General features: G+C 46.7%; 1 protein-coding gene and 1 long non-coding RNA gene across 2 annotated transcripts; one reads left to right on the top strand and one right to left on the bottom strand.

Moving 5' to 3' along the window:
- The first annotated feature begins 933 nt into the window (after positions 1-933).
- On the top strand, positions 934-22,673 carry LOC112573270. Its single transcript, XR_003101195.1, has 3 exons — positions 934-1,194; positions 2,471-2,639; positions 22,548-22,673. It is a non-coding gene; the product is annotated as an uncharacterized LOC112573270 (long non-coding RNA).
- LOC112573269 lies at positions 4,032-9,813 on the bottom strand. Its single transcript, XM_025253482.1, has 3 exons — positions 9,662-9,813; positions 5,365-5,649; positions 4,032-4,446 (listed from the first exon to the last, which is right to left on the bottom strand). The coding sequence occupies exons 2-3, from the start codon at positions 5,636-5,638 to the stop codon at positions 4,193-4,195; spliced, it is 528 nt and encodes a 175-aa protein (XP_025109267.1). The 5' UTR covers positions 5,639-5,649; positions 9,662-9,813; the 3' UTR covers positions 4,032-4,192.
- Positions 22,674-24,168: the final 1,495 nt, after the last annotated feature.

Below are 24,168 nucleotides of genomic sequence, written 5' to 3'. Positions count from 1 at the left end.
CTTTCTCAGATTCGTTGGCCAAGGTCAGTAAGAGCGTTTGTTGTTTCTTCCCCAGTCTGCTGGAGCAGCTTCTCAGTGTCCACCAGAAGGCGGCCATAACTGAAGTTTTGTGTTGGCCTTGTCTTGATGAGGGTCGTAGCTGGTCTACCTTGTTACTGCCACCTCGTGTCTGTCCCTTATTCACATGGTGTACATGGTGTACATCATGTTACCTGCTTGAACCTGTCTGAGGCTATTGCACACGTTCAAGGCTGCCTCTTGTCTTTCTCCTCAAGTCGGTCATCAGGTCAGGTCACGAGATATGATTGGTGACCCAGAGTTGCTTTCTCTGCCTTCATCCCCCCTCTGATGTTTCCAGTGATACCTACTTCAAGGACGACGTTATTAGGGGAAATAACTGTGAAAAGGGAGGATTAAATTGTAACTGAGTTGCTTCCCTTGTTACATCTCGCCCTGCTCCCAAGATAAGAAATCAACTCGAGAGAAATAAAGGAGAATAAAGCAATCATGCTCAGCTCTAGAACAGCCTTAGACACACGCTTAAAAATATATTCACTTATACGTTCATATCTAACATTTAATATTCAGAGTTATCTGTATAAATTCATATCTGGTATCTAATATTCAGGATTATTTGTATATACTCATGTTTGATATTTAATATTCAGAGTTATCTGTATAAATTCATATCTGGTATCTAATATTCAGGATTATTTGTACATATCGCTAGAGTGATCTCCCTTTACTCGCTGACACTCACTCATCGACACATGTTATCTACCATAACATGTTATCTACTCATGTTTAACATTTATATTCAAGTTATCTGTATAAATTCATATCTGGTACCTAATATCCAGGATTATTTGTACATATCGCTAGAGTGATCTCCCTTTACTCGCTGACACTCACTCATCGACACATGTTATCTACTCATGTTTGATATGTAATATTCAGGGTTATTTGCATACACTGATATTTGATAAAATGGGAATCATGTTCAGCTGTCACGGCTCAGTCTGTGCCTCCATGTTGTAAAGTTAGTTGAGTCCCTTCGCTGTTTGCGAATTACGATGGTAGATAACATGTGTCGATGAGTGTCAGCGAGGAAAGGGAGATCACTCTAGCGACATGTACAAGGAGCAGACGGCATCGGCGGACATGAGGGAGGACGTCGTGTTGTAAGATAGAAAGGTAGATGCCAGTAGTAATATCTTGCCTAGCCAAGGTTTATTGTTTGTGTGTGTACGAGCAGCTGTTGAGGCCTGCTGATGGCGGACAACATGTAGACAAATCTAGACATCTAGACAAATCCGCCATGGCCTCAGGTCAGACACCCAGCAGTGTAGACGAGTGCACTTCATGTCGCCAGCAAACTGTAAGTGTAGCTCTCAACGTCTGGTGCGACTATAACTGAGGTTATATAACCGGAACTTTGTGTTGAGGAACAGAACTGTGAGAGCCGTTAGTTTCCTACACAGACGACGAGAGTTGAGATGAAGATGAAGAGCGAAGTGTGTAAACATTGTATGTATCACCATGTGTGTCGCCTGTAGAGTATTGTGTAGAGGCGAGCTGTTATTTATGTAAATGTCTTTTGTAATCTGTAAGCCATTCGAGCAACTCACTGGCATCACGTCGACAGCCTCAGACAACCGTTGTTTTGTGTTGACACGTGCGCACGTGTGTGTGTGTGTCTTGCCTGTGACAGCACCGGCGTCCGTGACATCAGCTGTACAGACTACAACAGCCACAGACACACGCTTACAGATAGTCAGGGTTAGTTGTAGCAGTTCCTGTTGTAGCAGTTCCTGTTGGATCTTTAATTGTGAAGCTACGCTGTGATACTCATTGTTTTCAAGGAAAAAGATGGAACAGACTTAAATGACACAACACTAGTGTGCGCCTACGCCTGAACAGTGACCTCAGTGTGTCACCGGTTGTTTAGTTGTTTGTGTCAGGCGTGTGTGACGTGTGTCACCGGTTGTTTAGTTGTTTGTGTCAGCCGTGTGTGACGTGTGTCACCAGTTGTTTAGTTGTTTGTGTCAGGTGCGTGTCACCGGTAGTTTAGTTGTTTGTGTCAGGCGTGTGTCACCGGTTGTTTAGTTGTGTCAGGCGTGTGTGTCACCGGTAGTTTAGTTGTTTGTGTCAGGCGTGTGTGTCACCGATAGTTTAGCTGTTTGTGTCAGGCGTGTGTCACCGATAGTTTAGCTGCTTGTGTCAGGCGTGTGTCACCGGTAGTTTAGCTGTTTGTGTCAGGCGTGTGTGACGTGTGTCACCGGTTGTTTAGTTGTTTGTGTCAGACGTGTGTGACGTGTGTCACCGGTAGTTTAGTTGTTTGTGTCAGGCGTGTGTCACCGGTGGTCAGCGTGTGTCACTGTTTTCCCAGTGTGTATAACACATGCAAACTGTTGTACAAACTATAAATAAAGTTTTCGTTTGAAATATCTTCGTCTCCAAAACTGTGCAGATTCACTGCTGTGGCCATTTCTTCAAGCGGACTGCAATGGACTGACTTTGATCCTCGTGTACAAGAAGCTGAGGAAGAACAATTTTTTCCAGAAATTTGAACATGATGTCCGCTACCACGTGACTCTGATGTCCGCTACAGTTGCTGGTACACAGACGGCTGAGAAATTGTGAGAATATTTTTTTTTAATTTGTCAGATGTTACTTCATTCTTAAATCTGTAGGAGGGCAGAAGCAAGATCGCCGAAATGCATTACAACATTTTGTACATTAGAGAATCTTTTGGAATTAAATGTAGATAAGACAAAACAGATAAACATGTTTAAACCACTGCACTACCGGACACCCGCACTGTACCAACGTTGTGGGTCTTGTAAGGTCATAAACAACAATATTGAGGAAAGATCCATGCTACCCATGCTACCCACGCTATCCATGCTACCCCTCCTACCCATGCTACCCACGCTATCCATGCTACCCCTCCTACCCCTCCTCCCCATGCTACCCCTGCTACTCCCGCTACCCATGCTGCACTACGAGTAATGAGCAAAGTTTGTGTAGAGCCTCATTACACAACGAGTAAGTGTCCTACGATCAACCGTCCCTACAGCCACAGTCAGGTCGCTGACGATCTCATGCCCTTGGTGATGCCTCACGCACCGAGCTCTTGCCCGCTGTCAGTGTTCAAGATGTCATGTCAGTGCTCAGACGTGTGTCATGTCAACGATAAGACGCATCATATCAGTAATGACGCCTGTGTCACGTCAGCCATCATATGTATATCATGTCAGCAATGACGTGTGTGCCATGAGCAACATAACCCTCACTGCCATGATCACTGACATGTGGACAGTACGGTGCCGTAGTCACGTGATCACTGACGTGTGGACAGTACGGTGTCGTAGTCACGTGATCACTGACATGTGGACAGTACGGTGTCGTAGTCACGTGATCACTGACGTGTGGACAGTACGGTGTCGTAGTCACGTGATCACTGACATGTGGACAGTACGGTGTCGTAGTCACGTGATTACTGACGTGTGGACAGTACGGTGTCGTAGTCACGTGATCACGTGACGTGACAGTACGGTGGTCGTAGTCACGTGATCACTGACATGTGGACAGTACGGTGTCGTAGTCACGTGATCACTGAATTGAGGACAGTACGGTGCAGTAGTCACGTGATCACTGACGTGTGGACAGTACGGTGCCGTAGTCACGTGATCACTGACGTGTGGACAGTACGGTGTCGTAGTCACGTGATCACTGAATTGAGGACAGTACGGTGCAGTAGTCACGTGATCACTGACGTGTGGACAGTACGGTGTCGTAGTCACGTGATCACTGACGTGTGGACAGTACGGTGCAGTAGTCACGTGATCACTGACGTGTGGACAGTACGGTGTCGTAGTCCGTGATCACTGAAGTGTGGACAGTACGGTGTCGTAGTCACGTGATCACTGACATGTGGACAGTACGGTGTCGTAGTCACGTGATCATGACATGTGACAGTACGGTGCCGTAGTCACGGATCACTGACGTTGGACAGTACGGTGTAGTCACGTGATCACTGACATGTGGACAGTACGGTGTCGTAGTCACGTGATCACTGAATTGAGGACAGTACGGTGCAGTAGTCACGTGATCACTGACGTGTGGACAGTACGGTGCCGTAGTCACGTGATCACTGACGTGTGGACAGTACGGTGTTGTAGTCACGTGATCACTGAAGTGTGGACAGTACGGTGCCGTAGTCCAAGACGGCAGCAGTTCGATGCGATGACTGTGTCGGAGGGTTTGGCGGAAGGCTTGTGGTCAGCTGTTGTGCACCGTTGATGGCTGTCATGCTGTGGTATGACGTCACTGCCTCAGTCTGGTGCCCGCTGGGTGTTTTCTTTGCCCGGCATTGGTCACACAAGACTGAGTTTGTGAAGAGGGCGGCTAGTATCAGGCCACCCAAGGCGATCATGATCATACCTGTGAAGACAAGTCTAAAACATCAACAGGTGTTCATAATACTCATTTTAAAGAAAGTTAGCACCGACTAAATATTCAACAGTTTGGTATTAGTGTACAACACTGTCACTCGCTGTGTACTTGTGTGTGTGTGCGCGCGCTCGCCAACAATCAAAATCTGTGAGAGAATCTGTAAGACTGAGGCGAGCGGGCAGAGCAACACAGACTTTCTAAAACAAAAAAATCCCAGACACACAAATACACACTCAATCACACACAGACACAAATAAGCACACACGCAATGACACACAGTAACAAGGATGACACACTGACCACAGCAGTGCCATTGTCCACTCACGAGGACAGTTAGTAAACAAAGACAGTAGCAGAGAGACCACAGCTGAGAACAGAAAGTACTCTACAGACTACTCACTGAAGTGAGACAGGAACAAAGGGACGACTAATGAAGCGAAGACAGAAGCAGAGGCTAACCACTGAGCGAGACAGTAACGGAAACTGTAATGTAGGAGTGGTAACAAGGGCGGTAACTAGGCGGTACAATATGCCAGCTGTAATGCAGGCGGCGGTAACTAGGGCGGTAACAAGGGCGGTAACTAGGGCGGTAACAAGGGCGGTACAATACGCCAGCTGTAATGTAGGCGGCGGTAACTAGGGTGGTAACAAGGGCGGTAACTAGGGCGGTAACTAGGGCGGTACAATATGCCAGCTGTAACGTAGGCGGCGGTAACTAGGGCGGTACAATATGGAAGTACAATATGCCAGCTGTAACGTACGAGGCGGTAAGATAAAGCTAAGTACCTGTGTATCTCTGGATGACGATGATGATGATGACGACGACGACAACGATGATGTACACACAGAGCACATAATATCTCTAAGATACCAGACTGAGAGGTTGCGAGTGAAGAAGTCAGGTACCTGTGATGATGACGGCGTCCAGGGCGGTTGACAGCTTCATGTAGGCCTCGTCTGCAGACTCGTTCTCGCGTGCGGTGGCGCCAGCATCGCGATGCAGGTCACGTGGGTACAAAAAGCCAAATGCCGCGAAAGCCAGACCCAGCAGCGCGAGCCCCAGGGCCAGATGACTGACCACGCCCGCAACCCAGTCTACCTGCTCCTCACTTGACCTCTGCTCTCTCTCGGGGACCAGTCGTTGGCGATCAGACCAGGAGCTGGCAGGGCCGGCAGCCATTTTCTGGAATTCTTGGAAAAGAAAAGGCGATGAAGATGATGATGATGGCATTGAGGTCATGAATGATTTTATAAAATCTAAATGTGAGTTGTTTACGCATTTTTGTGCACGTCTGTTGAGTGATGCCATTCCTGCCTTTGAGTTCATGTGAATGGCAAGATGTGTGTGTGTGTGCCTGTCTGTGTGTGCCTTGGTGTGTGTGCTTGTGTGTGTGCCTGTGTGTGTGTGTGCGTGTGTGTGTGAGTGCCTGTCTGTGTGTGCCTGTGTGTGTGTCTGTGTGTGTGTGTATGTGTGTGTGCCTGTGTGTGTCTGTGTGTGTGCTTCTGTGTGTGTGTGTGTGTGTGTGTGTGTGTGTGTGTGTGTGTGCCTGTGTGTGTGTGTGTGTGTGTGTCTGTGTGTGTGTGTGCCTGTGTGTGTGTCTGTGTGTGTGTGCTTCTCTGTGTGTGTCTGTGTGTGTGTGTGTGCGCGCGCTGTACACGTGTATCAGTCCTGCAGTGTGTGGGTAGTGATAGTTATTTCAGGGTAGCTGTGTGTGCTATTAGTTATTACTGTACAGTGTGTAGACACTACATAGACATCAGCTGTGTTGTCTGAATGTAATTATTGATGTCAGTGCTGTCGTGTGTGGCCGTAAGTAACTGTCACTTGTACCGTGTGTGAACACTCAGTGAACATCTAGTGTGCTGTATGTGGGCAATAATTCTCTTCTAATTCTCTCTGTATAAAATGTACATGTTATTGTACATCGGTTGTGCTTACATGGGCAGTAAATGTTATTTACACTTGTAAATGTTATTTACACCTGGCGGGGTCAGCAACTAATTACTATTTCAGTGGCTCAGTGTGTGGCCAGTGATGTTATTTACACCTGTAAATGTTATTTACACCTGCCGGGGTCAGCAACTAATTACTATTTCAGTGGCTCAGTGTGTGGCCAGTGAATGTTATTTACACCTGTAAATGTTATTTACACCTGCCGGGGTCAGCAACTAATTACTATTTCAGTGGCTCAGTGTGTGGCCAGTAAATGTTATTTACACCTGTAAATGTTATTTACACCTGCCGGGGTCAGCAACTAATTACTATTTCAGTGGCTCAGTGTGTGGCCAGTAAATGTTATTTACACCTGTAAATGTTATTTACACCTGCCGGGGTCAGCAACTAATTACTATTTCAGTGGCTCAGTGTGTGGCCAGTAAAACTACCTGCCGCTACGTGTGGACATAAATTTCTGTGAGGTCAATTGTCTGTTGCCCAAGTGACTCCAGCCTCAAAGGATCTTCAGACTTCCTTTGTGAAGTCCACTTGTTTTTGTGACTACCATAATTCCCAAGTGACACACCACAAGTCACAAATGCTCTCCCTTACACGCTTGAGCACATAGGTCACAATGGAGGTCAGGGGAGAGAAATGATGACCTGTGTCGTCAGCGATGTGATGAAGAATTTGTCGCCAACGAGAGGTGTGCGAGGTGCCGGACACGGAGCTACAGGTAGGAGGTCGCTATATGTGGTATGTAGCTCGGTGCGGGGGGTCAGGGTGGGGAATGTTCCCCAATCTCCGCCCACGACGCATGGCATTTGTAAGTCGCTTTACCGGCTTGTGTCTCGCCCTCATCTCCAGGTGCGCTGAGCTAATCTCTCACTAATCTTCTTTACACGATCCTCGTAAATGATGATGTCAAGTGAGAGAGGAAAGCAGTTAAAGACAGTGGAGGTGGTGGAGGTGGTGGAGGTGGTGGAGGTGGTGGAGGTGCGGTGTCCCGACTTCAGCCACTGTCTTCTTACAATACGACTTCTACATCTCTTCAGCACTCAAAGCATGGCATAGTTGTATTGAGGGATGTGGTGTTAAAACACATGCAGTACCACTGTCTGCATAGTAACACGATTTGTACTCACATCCACTGTTCAAAGTACAGTTTGTATGTATATGTGTATGTATGTGTATGTATATACATGTACATTATACCTGTTTGTGGATTCATGAAGACCGTACGTAACTTGTCATGCATTCATGAACTCATACTTCTGTGTTTATTTCATGAAAACTACGACTAACATTTAATGTAACTCTTTACTCACATAATAATGTATGATAATACTAGTGCCATCTGGCGGAAAACTGTGCTTCCATAGGTAGGCGACTAGTCGGGTAGATTTGTAGTGAGGTGCTGGGTGGAGACTACTAACTGCTGACGTTTGACACTGCCACTACTCGTAACGGACTAACAGCAGCTGATGAGATGATTGGCTGATATCGATGTGTAGGGAGGGGCGCCACCTGAAGCAATGTAGAGGTTGTAGGACAGCAGTCAATCCGTTAATCAAACAACAACAGTCGAGGCTTAGCTGACGTCCCTCACCTACGTGTGCGCCAGCACCTGACGCTCTCCGTGTGTCCGCTGGTTTGTGTCGGGGTCAGGGGGTAGGCGTGTCATGTGTGAGTGTGTGTGTACGTGTGTTCGCATGCTAATCTATTTGTGTCTTCACGTCTGTCTGTGGGTGCCCTTTTTTGGGGGGAGGAGGAGAAGGAGAAGGAGTGTGTATGAGAATGCTTGCAGGAGTGCATTAGTCTGTGTGTTTAAAACTTGATTATTTTGTCAACGATAAGATGTATCATGTCAGCAATGAGGTGTTACCGGCGACACCATTTTAACCACTTTCTGATTCTATTTACATATCAAGTTTGTAAATATCATTTCCCTTCTGTGTCTTACTTTGTGTGCTTGAATATTTGCACCTGACAACGCTGCAGTAGCTCGTGACTTAGCTGTTTGCCTGCAAGCATAATTATTCTTTATTGATATTTCGAGTTGGGAGTGTATTCCATCTGTGGTGTGTCAGTGTGTTGACGATTCACATTGTAATTAAGACTGCGCGCACGTCAGGGGGACATCAACCGGAACAGCGGCACGTGACCAGCGGTTCCACCGATTGTCGCCGCGCCCACCGCCTGCACCCTGATGAGCCTACAGCGACCATCAGTCATGAACACAAGTACTAACAGATATCTAATGTGCTGTAGGTAGCTCGATTCAGCCAGACAGGGATGTAGGCAGGTGTGTGTGGTGAGTGGCTAGGTGGACAAGTGGTCGATCTGTGACTAAGAGGAGTTTAGGTGGATAGGTAAGTGGGGGGAGGGGGGGAGTGATGAGTTTGAATGACTAGGGCAGTGATGCCCAACCTTTTTCGGCCTGCGGGCCATATCCATTTCGGACAGCCGTGTCGCGGGCCACTTCACCGCAAAAATACAAAAAAGAAAAAAAAAAAATAGAGCAGATACCATTTTTTATTAGAAACAAGTTGTACTTACCATTAATTATGTAGTAATTAGTGAGATATTTGAAGTTGTTTTCCCGAAACCAACTTCTGAATGTCCGGCCTCATCGTAGAGACACCAAGTCGGAGCACTGAATCGAAATGTTCGTCCATCGAAAAAAAAGATTGGGAACGCCCTACGTAGGGATAAATACTTCTTCTCTTTTTTCGTTTTTTATTTATTTTTTTATTACTAACATGCCGATTTTCTGCACTGTGGGCAGAAGTTTCGCCGGATATGGCCCGCGGGCCGTAGGTTGGGCATCCCTGGACTAGGGTATTGTCTCCATGACACCTCCTCCTAGTATAAGAGGCTCACAGTGATATGTGTTGTTCACATGACCCCCTACTCTAGTATAAGAAGCTCACAGTGATGTGTATTGTTCACATGACCCCTACTGTAATGTAACCCACACTGGAGCTTGTAGCAGGAACCATAGACATGTGACAAGTCTCAGTTGATGTCTCGGGTGCTTGTGACAAGATTAGAGATTTCTCTTGCTAACATACACCAGCATGACACATGTGAAAAGTCAAACAATTCGTGTGAATGAAGATACACCAATTCAGTAGTAGGATTAGCAGGCTAATATTCCCGCGCGGAAAGGCTTCACTAACACACTGGGTTAGCGGAGTGACTAGAGCTGACAAGTGTACTAAACCACAGACTGAGGCACAGCAAGATGATGTCTCAAGTACTTACTTGTTTACATTGTCAACACAGCTCCCATCTTCTCAGCCTGGTCCTAAGTGTGGTGTTCAGCTCTTCTCCCCTCTCTGTCTCTCGCTCACACCCTCAGGACAGTCGATTTCCGGGGCAGCTGTTACACCGTCACGTGACCTCCAAGACCGTGTTACACAGTCAGCTAATCGATACCTGCGATATACAGTCCGTCCATCGATACCTGAGAATTCATGAGCACACCTCACTCAAGACTTGCAGGTGAGCCTACAGGTGCACGAGAGGTGTGTAATCAGCTCAACAGACAAGCTGGTGATGATCTGTGGAAGCAACTGCATCCAGCTGTACACTCGCAGCTGTGTTTTAGCAAAGTGCCTGTGGACGACTGCGGAGATTTGTGTACGCATGGACCAGCACCTCACCTAATGGGGCTGACCTCTTCCGGTCACATGCTCATCGCACACTAATGACTGCTGACCCCTGTGATGACAAGGCTACTGTGCTAAGTACTGTGATGACGGCTGACTGTTGTACTGACTACTGTACTGACTACTAACTACTGTGCTGACTTCTGTGGTAATCAATGTGCTAACTACTGTGCTAAGTACTGTGATGACTGCTGACTGTTGTACTGACTACTGTACTGACTACTAACTACTGTGCTGACTTCTGTGGTAATCAATGTGCTAACTACTGTGCTAAGTACTGTGTTGACTGCTGACTGTTGTACTGACTACTGTACTGACTACTAACTACTGTGCTGACTACTGTGCTAACTACTGTGCTAAGTACTGTGATGACTGCTGACTGTTGTACTGACTACTGTACTGACTACTAACTACTGTGCTGACTTCTGTGGTAATCAATGTGCTAACTACTGTGCTAAGTACTGTGATGACTGCTGACTGTTGTACTGATTACCGTGCTAAGTACTGTGATGACTGCTAATTACTGTGCTGACTACTGTGCTAGCTATCGTGCTAAGTACTGTGTTGACTGCTGACTGTTGTACTGACTACTATGCTAACTACCGTGCCAGCAACTGTGCTGCCTACTGACCGCAGATACCTCTCCGCCCTCTACCTCCCTAATTTTCACGCACGTGCATATTCAGTGTTTTTGCACTTTTATTCTCAGAAAACGTATTTTCACAAAGTTTTATTTTACGGAAGGCGTGTTTTCACAATCTTACTGTCACATGCTAGTCATTTTCTATAAATTGTGGAGTTCTCCTTCTCATAGCGCATTTGTCCAAAACCTTTTTTATTGCACAATATTTATTCTCATAAACGATTAATTTCACATCTCAAGCGATTGTCGTTCAGTCTTCCTTGTCATGCAGCATTCATTCCCTTAGAATGCACATGGTGACACAGTACTTATTCTGACAATACTTACTCTCACACGCTCTCATTCTCAAGCACACAGTCATGCATCACACCTTTCAATGGAGTCCTCAGCTGCAGCAGGTCTGGCAGCGCCGCCAATGGCTTCCAGACCACATATAGACCGTCTGTAGACCGCCTGTAGACCGCCTGTCTCTTCTAAGCCCTGCCTCGGGGGTCGGACATCAACCCTGCACCCACCCCACTACCACCACCCTTCCTGTCTGAGGCACAGTCATCAACTCCACCTTCGCTTCCTAGGAAGTCGCCTCCCTTGGATTTGGTGACGTCAGCTGGAGGTCACGTGCTTGTGAAGGCGCCGCTTGTGAGATAAGCAGCGCCTCACTTGGGACACGCGCGGTATAATGGGATGGGGCTGGGCGCCGGAAATGCTTGTTCCATGTCTAACAGCCTCAGGTGCGTGAGCTGAAAGTACCCGACCGAGGGGCGGTGCTACCCGACTATGTCCATGTCAGGTGACCGCACACTGAGATCAAGTCCTCGGCTGTCTTTACCTTCAGACGTGTGCATAGAGGCACACAGTGGGGTGCATCACCAAAGTCTCTACAGCTTAGTCCTAGGGTGTGTGCGCGTGCAGTCTACCCTGTCTTACCTGCTGAGTGTCGGTCGCTAGCTTCCTCTTGTCTCTCGGTCTTCTCCGGCTGATGTAGCTTTTCAAAGTATGAGCGTATTAATGGTTACATGCTCACCAGCTGATGTAACTTTTCAAAGTATGAGCGTATTAATGGTTACATACTCACCAGCTGATGTAACTTTTCAAAGTATGAGCATGTTAATGGTTACATACTCACCAGGTGATGTAACTTTTCACAGCGATAGATGTATTATTTGAAGTGCATGCATGAGCTATGCAACCTTCTCAAGATACAGGTTGTGATAGCTTAAGTTTGAGATTTTTTGAGACCTGGAGGACTGCAGCACACACGTCACGTCACGTCACCTCAGGTCACGTCAGGTCAACCAGACAAGCAAGAGGTCGAGGGGGGATCAATAGTAGGGGTGGGGGTGTTGGTGCGGGGTAGACGGGTGGCAGGCGGTGGCAGGCGGGCTGCAGGCGGAGTGCGTGGTTGGAATGCTGCACGCGCTTCTCCTGACATCAGGCCACCGCCAGCAGGAAACGTAGTTCCGGGGGAAGCGGGCGTTCTTTTTCTGGATTGGCTGAAACAGGTGGCACTCATTGCTAGACCCTTTTGTCTGAGCACTTGGTAAAGTTTGTTTGAAGAAAGCCTGACTAGCGAGCGCAATTCCACGTGGGCCACGAGATTTAGTTGTATTTCTCCATCTTTCTTCCATTCCCGCTAATGACGCCAGAAGCTTGACCTGATTTCTGCCCTCGTGAAAGTGAAATAAACAATAGAGGGCGTTGAGCTCATGGCGAGTATTTTCTAACTCGGGTGCCATTGTCCAGGGTGCAGAGACAAGTGCCACGTGTCCACTTGCTGGCGACACAAGCAGCCAAGAGTGCATCTACTGTCTGAAACACTGGAATGTTTGGCTAGGTCAGTGCTTCTACTGGAATGTTTGGCTAGGTCAGTGCTTCTACTGGAATGTTTGGCTAGGTCAGTGCTTCTACTGAAATGTTTGGCTAGGTCAGTGCTTCTACTGGAATGTTTGGCTAGGTCAGTGCTTCTACTGTCTGAAACACTGAAATGTTTGGCTAGGTCAGTGCATCTACTGAAGTGTTTGGCTAGGTCAGTGCATCTACTGAAATGTTTGGCTAGGTCAGTGCTTCTACTGGAATGTTTGGCTAGGTCAGTGCATCTGCTGTCTGAAACACTGGAATGTTTGGCTAGGTCAATGCATCTACTGGAATTTTTGGCTAGGTCAGTGCATCTGCTGTCTGAAACACTGGAATGTTTGGCTAGGTCAGTGCTTTCTCCCGTCCAAAGATCAGGAAACAGAGATGGTGTTTCTCAAAATATTGAGAGCAGACAAGAAAAGCTGTGTAGGTAATGTTGACAGCGATAAATGACTGTTTCAAAGGTCCCAACAATACCGAGCTGCGAGCCGAGTACTAGAAAAGAGACCGGCATTATTCTTTAATGATAATAATATAGTACAACGACCTCGTTGTGGATACTATGTACACACTGCAGCAGTAGAACCCAGTGGCTAGTAATGCAGTGTAGCAATAGGTGGCAGCACATGCAGGCTGTATTTTTACCGCCTGATCATAGAGTATTAGTAGAGCCCCATCGGCTGGTACACAGACCTCACACATTGTGTTTGGTTGTGTTCCATCACTCTTTCAAGTCACCTTCACAGCACCTGTCGTCAGGCCCTTAGGCTATGCAGACAAGCTGTCTTCACCTGTAGACAATGTTGACAAGCTGTCCTCACCTGTAGACAATGCTAACAAGCTGTACTCACCTGTAGGCTATGCAGACAAGCTGTCCTCACCTGTAGACAATGTTGACAAGCTGTCCTCACCTGTAGACAATGTTGACAAGCTGTCCTCACCTGTAGACAATGTTGACAAGCTGTCCTCACCTGTAGACAATGCTGACAAGCTGTCCTCACCTGTAGACAATGCTGACAAGCTGTCCTCACCTGTAGACAATGCTGACAAGCTGTACTCACCTGTAGGCAATGCTGACAAGCTGTCCTCACCTGTAGACAATGTTGACAAGCTGTCCTCACCTGTAGACAATGCTAACAAGCTGTCCTCACCTGTAGACAATGCTGACAAGCTGTCCTCACCTGTAGGCTATGCTAACAAGCTGTCCTCACCTGTAGACAATGTTAACAAGCTGTCCTCACCTGTAGACAATGCTGACAAGCTGTCCTCACCTGTAGACAATGTTAACAAGCTTTCCTCACCTGTAGGCTATGCTGACAAGCTGTACTCACCTGTAGACAATGCTAACAAGCTGCCCTCACCTGTAGGCTATGCTAACAAGCTGTCCTCACCTGTAGACAATGTTGACAAGCTGTCCTCACCTGTAGACAATGCTGACAAGCTGTCCTCACCTGTAGACAATGCTAACAAGCTGTCCTCACCTGTAGACAATGTTGACAAGCTGTCCTCACCTGTAGACAATGCTGACAAGCTGTCCTCACCTGTAGGCTATGCTGACAAGCTGTCCTCACCTGTAGGCTATGCTGACAAGCTGTCCTCACCTGTAGGCTATGCTAACAAGCTGTCCTCACCTGTAGACAATGCTGACAAGCTGTCCTCACCTGTAGGCTATGCTAACAAGCTTTCCTCACCTGTAGACAATGCTAACAAGCTGTCCTCACCTGTAGACAATGCTAACAAGCTGTCCTCACCTGTAGACAATGCTGACAAGCTATCCTCACCTGTAGACAATGCTAACAAGCTGTCCTCACCTGTAGACAATGCTGACAAGCTGTACTCACCTGTAGGCTATGCTAACAAGCTGTCCTCACCTGTAGGCTATGCTAACAAGCTGTCCTCACCTGTAGACAATGCTAACAAGCTGTCCTCACCTGTAGGCTATACTAACAAGCTGTACTCACCTGTAGGCTATGCTAACAAGCTGTCCTCACCTGTAGACAATGCTGACAAGCTGTACTCACCTGTAGGCTATGCTAACAAGCTGTCCTCACCTGTAGACAATGTTGACAAGCTGTCCTCACCTGTAGACAATGCTAACAAGCTGTCCTCACCTGTAGACAATGCTGACAAGCTGTACTCACCTGTAGGCTATGCTAACAAGCTGTCCTCACCTGAAGACAATGCTAACAAGCTGTCCTCACCTGTAGACAATGTTGACAAGCTATCTTTATCATCCTATGACATCACAGTTGAGAGTGACGAGCTGTGTATCATGCTTTGCGCGCGTGCGTCAGTAGGATTGGGGGGCGGAGAACAAAGATAAAAACAGAGGAAAGTTTATGTTTGTCTGCTGTGAGTTTCATGCTGCAATAATATGACGAGTACATACGTACTGTAAAATCTACCTGTAAAAAACTGGAGTGAGCCAGGTCAGGCATATTGCAGCATACTGACATAATATTACATGACATAATGTTACTTGGCATAATATTACATGACATAGTATTACTTGGCATAATATTACATGATACAGTATTACATGACATATTACATGACATAGTATTACATGACATGATGTTACATGACATAGTATTACTTGGCATAATGTTACATGATACAATATTACATGGCATAGTATTACATGACATATTACATGACATGAGAAGATTTTATTTTGTTGTGTGGTCGCTTTGCAATCACACTTTTGAGAATGTGTTAGGGTTTTGAGAATGTCAAGCGCTTCACTGTAGGATAAATATATAGATAAGTATTTAAAAGCGCCCTCTGAATTCTGTGTAATGTGCTCGGAATTTTTGAAAAACAATTTGGATAATAAATACAATAATGACTTGCAGTGGCACTGGCCCACGTTTGTCATTGTGACAGAAACATTGTTTTGATGGACATAGTTGACAACATCGGGGTAGTAAGTGCACTCCTCACAACAGCTCCCCTAGAGTCGGGGAGTGCATTTTGTGGGAGTGGTTTTCCCGTGATAGTCTTGTGGTCGATCTGCCTTCTGGTGAGGGCGGGAGACCATAGCACTCCCTCACCTTGGATGTGCACTGCGAGGAGTTCTTATTGCCTCATCATTAATCGTGGGTACTGTGTCGGGTGGGGGTCCGGTGGGGGTCCGGTGGGGGGTCGAGGAAGTAACTGCCATGTGAAGTTATTATTCCTACATGGATTAAATAATCCAGAACACTTTGTGATTGAACACAACCTTGTCTGCCAAGTTTGCCACGACACATCTAGTGACATGCATCTGTCGGTTGTAGCAGTAACGGTACACACAGCCTTGAACTGGCTGTCATGTAGACATTTGTAACCCACAGGAACATTGAATATCTATCTGACTAGATGATTGTGTGGATGGCAGTGAGACTTGCTGAAGAAATTTAATAATTAGTGTCAGTCGTGTGTGTCAGGCTGGGAGAGGCGTTGTCCTCCCATCTATTTTTATTACTCAAAATGGAAATGTTCTTACTTTACTCGGGTTTCTGTGGCTCGGCGGAGTCTCTCCCTCTGTACATAGGCTCGACCCCTGGTTGAGGTGATAGTCGGTACTTTGCCGACAAAAGTCTTCACCGCCAGTTGACGATACCACAGATGTGTAGGTGGACTACTGTCTGTCTGCCGAGACCAACGCTGAGTCTCTTGCGCAGTCCTCCGCTGTTAGTCTCGGCGAGCCTAAACAATGAGTGTGACTAAACCAGAAGCTATGCACACATCTGCCTCGTTTTAGTAGTTAACTGGAAAAAATCGTCTGCATCAGTCCTATAATACGCTGTATCACTAGTCACTAGTGCGACTGTATCACTAGTACGACTATCACTAGTCACTAGTGCGACTGTATAACTAGTCACTAGTGCGCCTGTATAACTAGTCACTAGTGTAAGTATCACTAGTGCGACTGTATCACTAGTCACTAGTCACTACTGTATCACTAGTACGACTGTCACTAGTCACTAGTACGACTGTATAACAAGTCACTAGTGCTACTGTATCACGAGTACGACTGTATCACTAGTCACTAGTAGTGAGTATCACTAGTCACTAGTACTACTGTATCACTAGTCACTAGTGCGACTGTATCACTATACGCCTGTATCACTAGTCACTAGTACTACTGTATCACTAGTCACTAGTGCGACTGTATCACTAGTACTACTGTATCACTAGTCACTACTGTATCACTATACGCCTGTATCACTAGTCACTAGTACGACTGTATTACTAGTCACTACTGTATCACTAGTACGACTGTCACTAGTCACTAGTAGTGAGTGTATATTACCAGCCTCAGTAGAGGGCATGTCTGAAAGATGTGTGTAACACGACATCCTTGTGACTTGTGTTGTCACTAGGTACAATGTGATCTTGTGCCAGTGGCCTGTGTCAGGTGAAAGCTGACAAATACGAGGTACAACACAATGGAGAGAGAATGTATCGCGGTCGTGTCTGTGTGGAGAAGGTGTCACGTGACAGTGAGCACTAACCCACCCTCTCCCACACAAGCACCGGGTGCCAGACCCTCACAAGGATGCGGAGGACACGGGGACTCCAGGGAGGCTCTTCTCTTCTCCTAAAGCTGAAGTGTTTGGCTGCCTCCCAGAGATGTCTTCAGTTATGAGATGAGGCCATGTAGACTGGTGTACTTACCTGTTCTCACAACGTGTCTCAGTGGAGGACACGAGCCGCTCACATCAAAGTTCATGGGACAGCCCAGGTGTGTGCTAATAAGTGTACAAGTAATCATAAGTAATCAGTAATCATGGTTGTACGAGGGGTTGGTGGAGCGGATGTCAATATGTCGTGGTGTTGTTGTGCTGTTGTGCTACCCTATACAGCTGCCTCTAATTGCTGTAATTGCTAATTGCCTCCAGCCCTGTACAGCTGCCTCTAATTGCCTCCTGTGATGACTGAAGTCTTATCCTGAAGTACTGTCGGTCAAAGATTTCGGACTCCACAGCAGTAGAAATCCGAGAGAAATGTGAAATATTTATACTCCATACACAAAGCCATCTACGTCACCAGACACTTCAATGTCGGAGGCTTGTCTTGACATTTACCTCCGCCGCCAGGTAATTGCACACGGAGGCCGTGAGTGATGTCACCTATCACGGACCAAGCACGCACTAGACGACGGTTCTGGCTCGTGCGAGGGCAGCTGTCATCACACGTCACGGCGCCACACGCCAGCTGTAGGGGAGAGCACTCGTCTCCTCCTCCTGCTGATCTGGTTTATCAGGATGGCTTGCAACCGCGTTTTAAAATTATTCCGAAAACAAGTTTTTTTCTTTTAAAAAAAGACGAAAATCTTTCCCAAGTCCAGATATCTTACAGATTCTTTGAGAATGTGCCTTGAGTCATTGTAGTGAACAGCCTTTCACTGTCATCCCTACTTCACAATAACAGGTGAGAACAGCTAAGTCTTGGTGTGACTAACAGGTGAGAACAGTTCAGTCTTGGTGTGACTAACAGGTGAGAACAGCTCAGTCTTGGTGTGACTAACAGGTGAGAACAGCTCAGTCTTGGTGTGACTAACAGGTGAGAACAGCTCAGTCTTGGTGTGACTAACAGGTGAGAACAGTTCAGTCTTGGTGTGACTAACAGGTGAGAACAGCTCAGTCTTGGTGTGACTAACAGGTGAGAACAGTTCAGTCTTGGTGTGACTAACAGGTGAGAACAGCTCAGTCTTGGTGTGACTAACAGGTGAGAACAGTTCAGTCTTGGTGTGACTAACAGGTGAGAACAGTTCAGTCTTGGTGTGACTAACAGGTGAGAACAGCTCAGTCTTGGTGTGACTGAACAGTGAAAGGATCTGTCAGAGTTCTTGTCAGTCAGTACAGTGTGTAGCCTACCGTGTAGCTCTTGTGCCACTAACACCGTGTAGCTAAGCTCTTGTCATCACACTAACATCGTGTAGCTAAGCTCTTGTCGTGACACTAATGTCGTGTAGCTAAGAACTTGTCGTCACACTAACATCGTGTAGCTAAGCTCTTGTCGTGACACTAATGTCGTGTAGCTAAGAACTTGTCGTCACACTAACACCGTGTAGCTAAGCTCTTGTCATCACACTAACATCGTGTAGCTAAGCTCTTGTCGTCACACTAACATCGTGTAGCTAATCTCTTGTCATCACACTCATGTCGTGTAGCTAACACGTGACACTAACATTCTGTAGCTTAGCTTAGATAATTAATAACTTTGGTGTGGTGTTGATGAACGTAGTTCAGCCTGCAGACCTAAACTAAGAGGATAGTAACATGCTGGAGAGACAGAGAAGGGGAAGTGGATTATCAAGTTTTGACTAAATGTCAAGTTTTAAAATGGCTGGTCAGATGGTGTTCAAGGGAGATAATTGATGTATTTATACTCTGCCTGCTATCACGTGACACGAACAATGCAGCACACAAGGACGTTACCGGCTCCTTGATTCGCTGATTCGCTGCATTAGACGGGAGGGGCAGTGGAGGAAGACCTTTGACAGGTCTGTGGGTTTCGTTGACTGAAGGAACTCGTGTTGACATAGTCTTCTGCGTCAACTGCTGTGTCATCTATGTCATGACAGGCCTTTTGTCACAATTTTCATCTCTTGTCATCAATCTTACCCAGACCTGGGCAAAGGTCGGCCCGCGGGCCGGATCCGGCCCGCCTCCTGTCTCTGACCGACCCGCCCGCCCGCCCGCCAGTAAATATACTATATATACAGTATTGGGTAAAACTGAGTTAACTATATTAGTCCGGCCCTCTAAAACATCCCAATTTCTCATGCGGCCCCTTGGGAAAAATAATTGCCCACCCCTGCTCTTACCTCTGCTTTTCCATTCTTGCTGATGAGCTCGAGTCTAGTGACGTGCCATGCGCCAAGCCTTTGATCACAGCTAGTGACGTGTCCTATACTAAACCTCTGATCACAGCTAGTGACGTGTCCTATACTAAACCTTTGATCACAGCTAGTGACGTGCTAGGAGGTCGAAGATTAGTGTTTTACACCGAGCCAGCAACTGAGGGTATATCAAGACAAGGCAGATGCCACATGCAGAGAAAGAACTGTGTGTCTGAGACGAGAGCTGAACCCTTCACTGTATTGGTGACAGGTAGTGACATGTCATACAATATGTTCTGGTGACAGGTAGTGACATGTCATACAATATGTTCTGGTGACAGGTAGTGACATGCCATACAACAGGCTCTAATGACAGGTAGTGACATGCCATACAACAGGCTCTAGTGACAGGTAGTGACATGTCAGGCTCTAGTGACAGGTAGTGACATGTCAGGCTCTAGTGACAGGTAGTGACATGCCATACAACAGGCTCTAGTGACAGGTAGTGACATGCCATACAACAGGCTCTAGTGACAGGTAGTGACATGTCAGGCTCTAGTGACAGGTAGTGACATGCCATACAACAGGCTCTAGTGACAGGTAGTGACATGTCAGGCTGTAGTGACAGTTGGTACCTAGTCCCCAGTCTGTTGATGTGCACTTGTTGCCAGTTGTGGTTACCCTGGTGTTACACTGTAAACGTCACCAACTAAGCCTCCAGAAAATAGCCGAGTGGTAGCCGAGAGCTGCTGTCAGGGCTAATCACGAACCCTATATGCTAGGGGTCATTGAGCTAACCCCGTCATTCCTCAGTTCATGGGGGCACTGCTTGTGTTTTCGCACAACGTCATTACTGGTCACGTGGCTGTGTGAATCAACACATCATTAGTGGTTACGTGACCCGCTGAATCAACAATGTCTGCGACTAACCAGAAAAAAGTGTGAAAAGGAAAGTAGAATCACTCCTTTGGTAAACTGTTTTAGTCTAAGTGCACAGAGAGAGAGAGTAAGAAAGAGAGAACGAAAAATGAAAGGGAGCACACGGATAGATGACAAGGGCCGCAACTCTCAAAGGTCTCGAGAGATGGGGAGGAGGCTGCTGCACGAAGACCAGTCCGCTCCTTCACGTGTGTGAGCCTGTTCTTCCTATGACCACCTCTCTTCAAAGACAAGTCATCACCAGGGTGTCGTTCCGGGTGGAATGGCTGTAAGGAGGGGTGGGTGGTGTCATGCACGTGTGACGACCGTGCTTCCTGCACTCGTTTCGTCTCTGTTCTCTGCACGACCCTTGATGCGCCCTCCACACCAACACTTCTGTGCTGTACGGACGCACACACAAACACATCAAACAGTGATCAGTACATCACAACACTGACAGAAATGCTGTGGAGTGATTGATGAAGAGAGCAGCCAGAGGGGTATCACTGTTCTGATATTTCATGACTAAAGAAAGACACCGGGGATAGTCCGCTAGTTCATCTGCAAGGACAGACAACTCAGTACTCAGGACAGGGTTAATTGTAGATCAGATAGCGGCGATACTTAGTTAGTTCACAATTGTTATTATTACTCAATACTCAGGACAGTGTTAACTGTGGATCAGGGGGAGCTGCTTCCAGCGCCACCACGCTGACCAGTTTCACGCGGGAAGACGACCGTTAGAAATAAAGTGGAGTGGACAGGGTCAAGCCGGAAAGGCAAAGGGCAAAGAAAGACTACTACGGAAGACGATGATAAACATCCCAGCAAAAACCTCAGGCAGACGACAGGATGGACAAGCAGCACAGAAAACACAAAATCAACAGACATCTGTCTCCCCTACCCCCGAATGAAACCAGTGAGGTGAAGGGTCATCACCCTCCATGGATATCTGCTTTGTCGTTGGCGATGACCTTTCCTTTAGGCTTCCGCTCCGTGGCACCCACCTTGGTGTCCACCACACCTGGCTACTGCCCTTCACCCGAAGAGTTGCTCAGGTTGTCAACACGCGGGCATTGAACCCTGGCGGGCACTTTCATCGCGGAAACCATTCACCTCCTCCTGCGGTGCTAGCATCAGCATCTGGTGTAGGGTGTATTCTACAGGTGTAACTACTTCCGGCACAAAGCTCCTTATAGCGGTGCTTACCTCACAGTGGGCAGCACGACCCACACCCTCAGCCCTCAAGGTGTCCCCAGCAGTTCCAGCAGGGCAGGAGACCCTCACTAACGAGAGAAAAGAATTCAAACTGAGAGCTGCAACAAAGGTCATCATGAAGGACAGGTCAAGGAGGTCAACAACTTCAAGAGACCTGTCCAAGATGACAGTTCGATCTCTGGAAAGCGACAGAAGTGTCAAATATGCGACCTTCGACGGTTTGAATACTCTTGACCCAAGAGTCAGGGTTACAGAGAGAGGAATGTGTGGTCCACCCTCTCCAGAAGGCGGCGCAGGAGTTCATCGCCAGCCCGACAGGCGGCGGCTTTCTTTTTAAAGATGCCATTGGGAAAATGTCTATGTTTGGGTTGAGAGCACTTATATTAGTGGGAAATGTCTATGTTTGGGTTGAGAGCACTTTTATTAGTGGGAAATGTCTATGTTTGGGTTGAGAGCACTTATATTGGTGGGAAATGTCTATGTTTGGGTTGAGAGCACTTATATTAGTGGGAAATGTCTATGTTTGGGTTGAGAGCACTTATATTGGTGGGAAATGTCTATGTTTGGGTTGAGAGCACTTATATTAGTGGGAAATGTCTATGTTTGGGTTGAGAGCACTTATATTGGTGGGAAATGTCTATGTTTGGGTTGAGAGCACTTATATTAGTGGGAAATGTCTATGTTTGTGTCGAGAGCACTTATATTAGTGGGAAATGTCTATGTTTGTGTCGAGAGCACTTATATTAGTGGGAAATGTCTATGTTTGTGTCGAGAGCACTTATATTAGTGGGAATGTATATGTTTGTGTCGAGAGTACTTATATCAGTGAGGAATGTTTATGTTTGTGTCGAGAGCACTTATATCAGTGAGGAATGTTTATGTTTGTGTCGAGAGCACTTATATCAGTGAGGAATGTTTATGTTTGTGTCGAGAGTACTTATATTAGTGGGGAATGTCTATGTTTGTGTCGAGAGTACTTATATTAGTGGGGAATGTCTATGTTTGTGTTGACAGAACTTCAGTCCATGGACTACAGCCTCAGTGTGTGAGCGTTGTTCACCAGTGACCTTGTGAGTACCCGCTGAACTATTATTCTTCAGGTCCGGCTGACTGTTGATTGAAAACAAATAAAAATTCTATTAGTGCAGTCTGCGGAGTTAAATGTTTATGTAATTATGAGGAGTCGCCGCAGGATGTAAAGGAGTTGAGCTATTGCTTCTGTTACTCCTATCGTGTATTACTACGCAGTAGTGCAGTAACATGTCTTCCTATAATTAATATTTTTAATTACATAGGATCTGCAAGAGACAAATTAAGTTGTCTTTGTTGAAGGCGCTGTATGAGTGCTGGGTGTGCAGGTGAGTGTCTGTGACACGGCACCAGGCCATGTTCTTACCAAACTCTCGCTGTCTCGGTTTTCTACCTTCTGTGGAGGTGGGGGGGAGCTGAATGACAGGTCAGGCCATTGTTTATCCGCCCACTCCCTCCGTTGTCCTGTAACTGCAGGAGTGTCTAACCAGGATGGACCTTAATGTTTTCACTGTGGACAAGGCTTTTCAGAGGAATGTAGGTTTTGTTTGATTTTCTTTTGTAACTGCAAGTAGTGTTTGTTGGAGGTACGTAGGATCCTCCCATTGCATTTCCTCCCCAAGAACTGTCTTCTCTTTATCGTCGTCCGTCAGGTGCATGTCTCGCATGTTGACAGACCATGGAGATGATCAGGTAGCGCATGAGTCTCGTTGTGGAGTGGAGAGATGTGTCGCCATTCTATTCTACGAGTACCTGCGGTTTGAGTATTTGTCTAAGACAACGGAGCCCAAGCATGCTAAACTGCTGACTGTTTCTAGCTTCCCCACCCGTCTATCCTATAGCTCACACATGTCACACACCCTTCTATCCTATAGCTGACTTGTGTCACACACCCTTCTATCCTATAGCTCACACATGTCACACACCCTGTTTGTGTCACACACCCTTATATCCTATCCTATAGCTGACTTGTGTCACACACCCTTATATCCTATCCTATAGCTGACTTGTGTCACACAACCTTCTATCCTACAGCTCACACATGTCACACACCCTGTTTGTGTCACACACCCTTCTATCCTATCCTATAGCTGACTTGTCTCACACACCCTTCTATCCTACAGCTTAATTTAATCATACACCCGTATTGAAGGAGTTCTATCCGTTCTGACACCGACTTGACCACACCGCTGGTCATCAGCTCAGTGTCGTCTGTCTAATGCTTGACATCGAATGTCGATATTATTTCCCCATGCTCAGGGCGATAGGGTCAACAAGGTCAGCTAGCTGTGGTTCCTAGCCAGCTAGTCCATCAATCATATCAGCATAGCGTGACGGCTGTGTTGTTATTGATGGCAGAATCCGCTACTTGCTGTAGTCGATCTGTTGTCATTATTTTCAGGAAGACAATCAGCAACAAAGGGAAGAGTACAAAATGTCTATGTATAGTCTATATAGTCTATGTATAGTCTATGTATAGTACTTCATCAGCCAGTCAACTAGCGGCTGTGAGAGCTAACCGCACTAGTGGTATAATCAGGACATAGGTAATGGTGTAATCAGGATAACACTAATGATGTCATCAGGATAGCACTAATGTTAATGG

The sequence above is a fragment of the Pomacea canaliculata genome, linkage group LG10 (assembly GCF_003073045.1).
Source record: "Pomacea canaliculata isolate SZHN2017 linkage group LG10, ASM307304v1, whole genome shotgun sequence".
In the NCBI taxonomy this organism is placed as follows: domain Eukaryota; kingdom Metazoa; phylum Mollusca; class Gastropoda; order Architaenioglossa; family Ampullariidae; genus Pomacea; species Pomacea canaliculata.
Note: the sequence above shows the minus strand (reverse complement) of the source record. Positions and strands in the feature narration are given on the sequence as shown.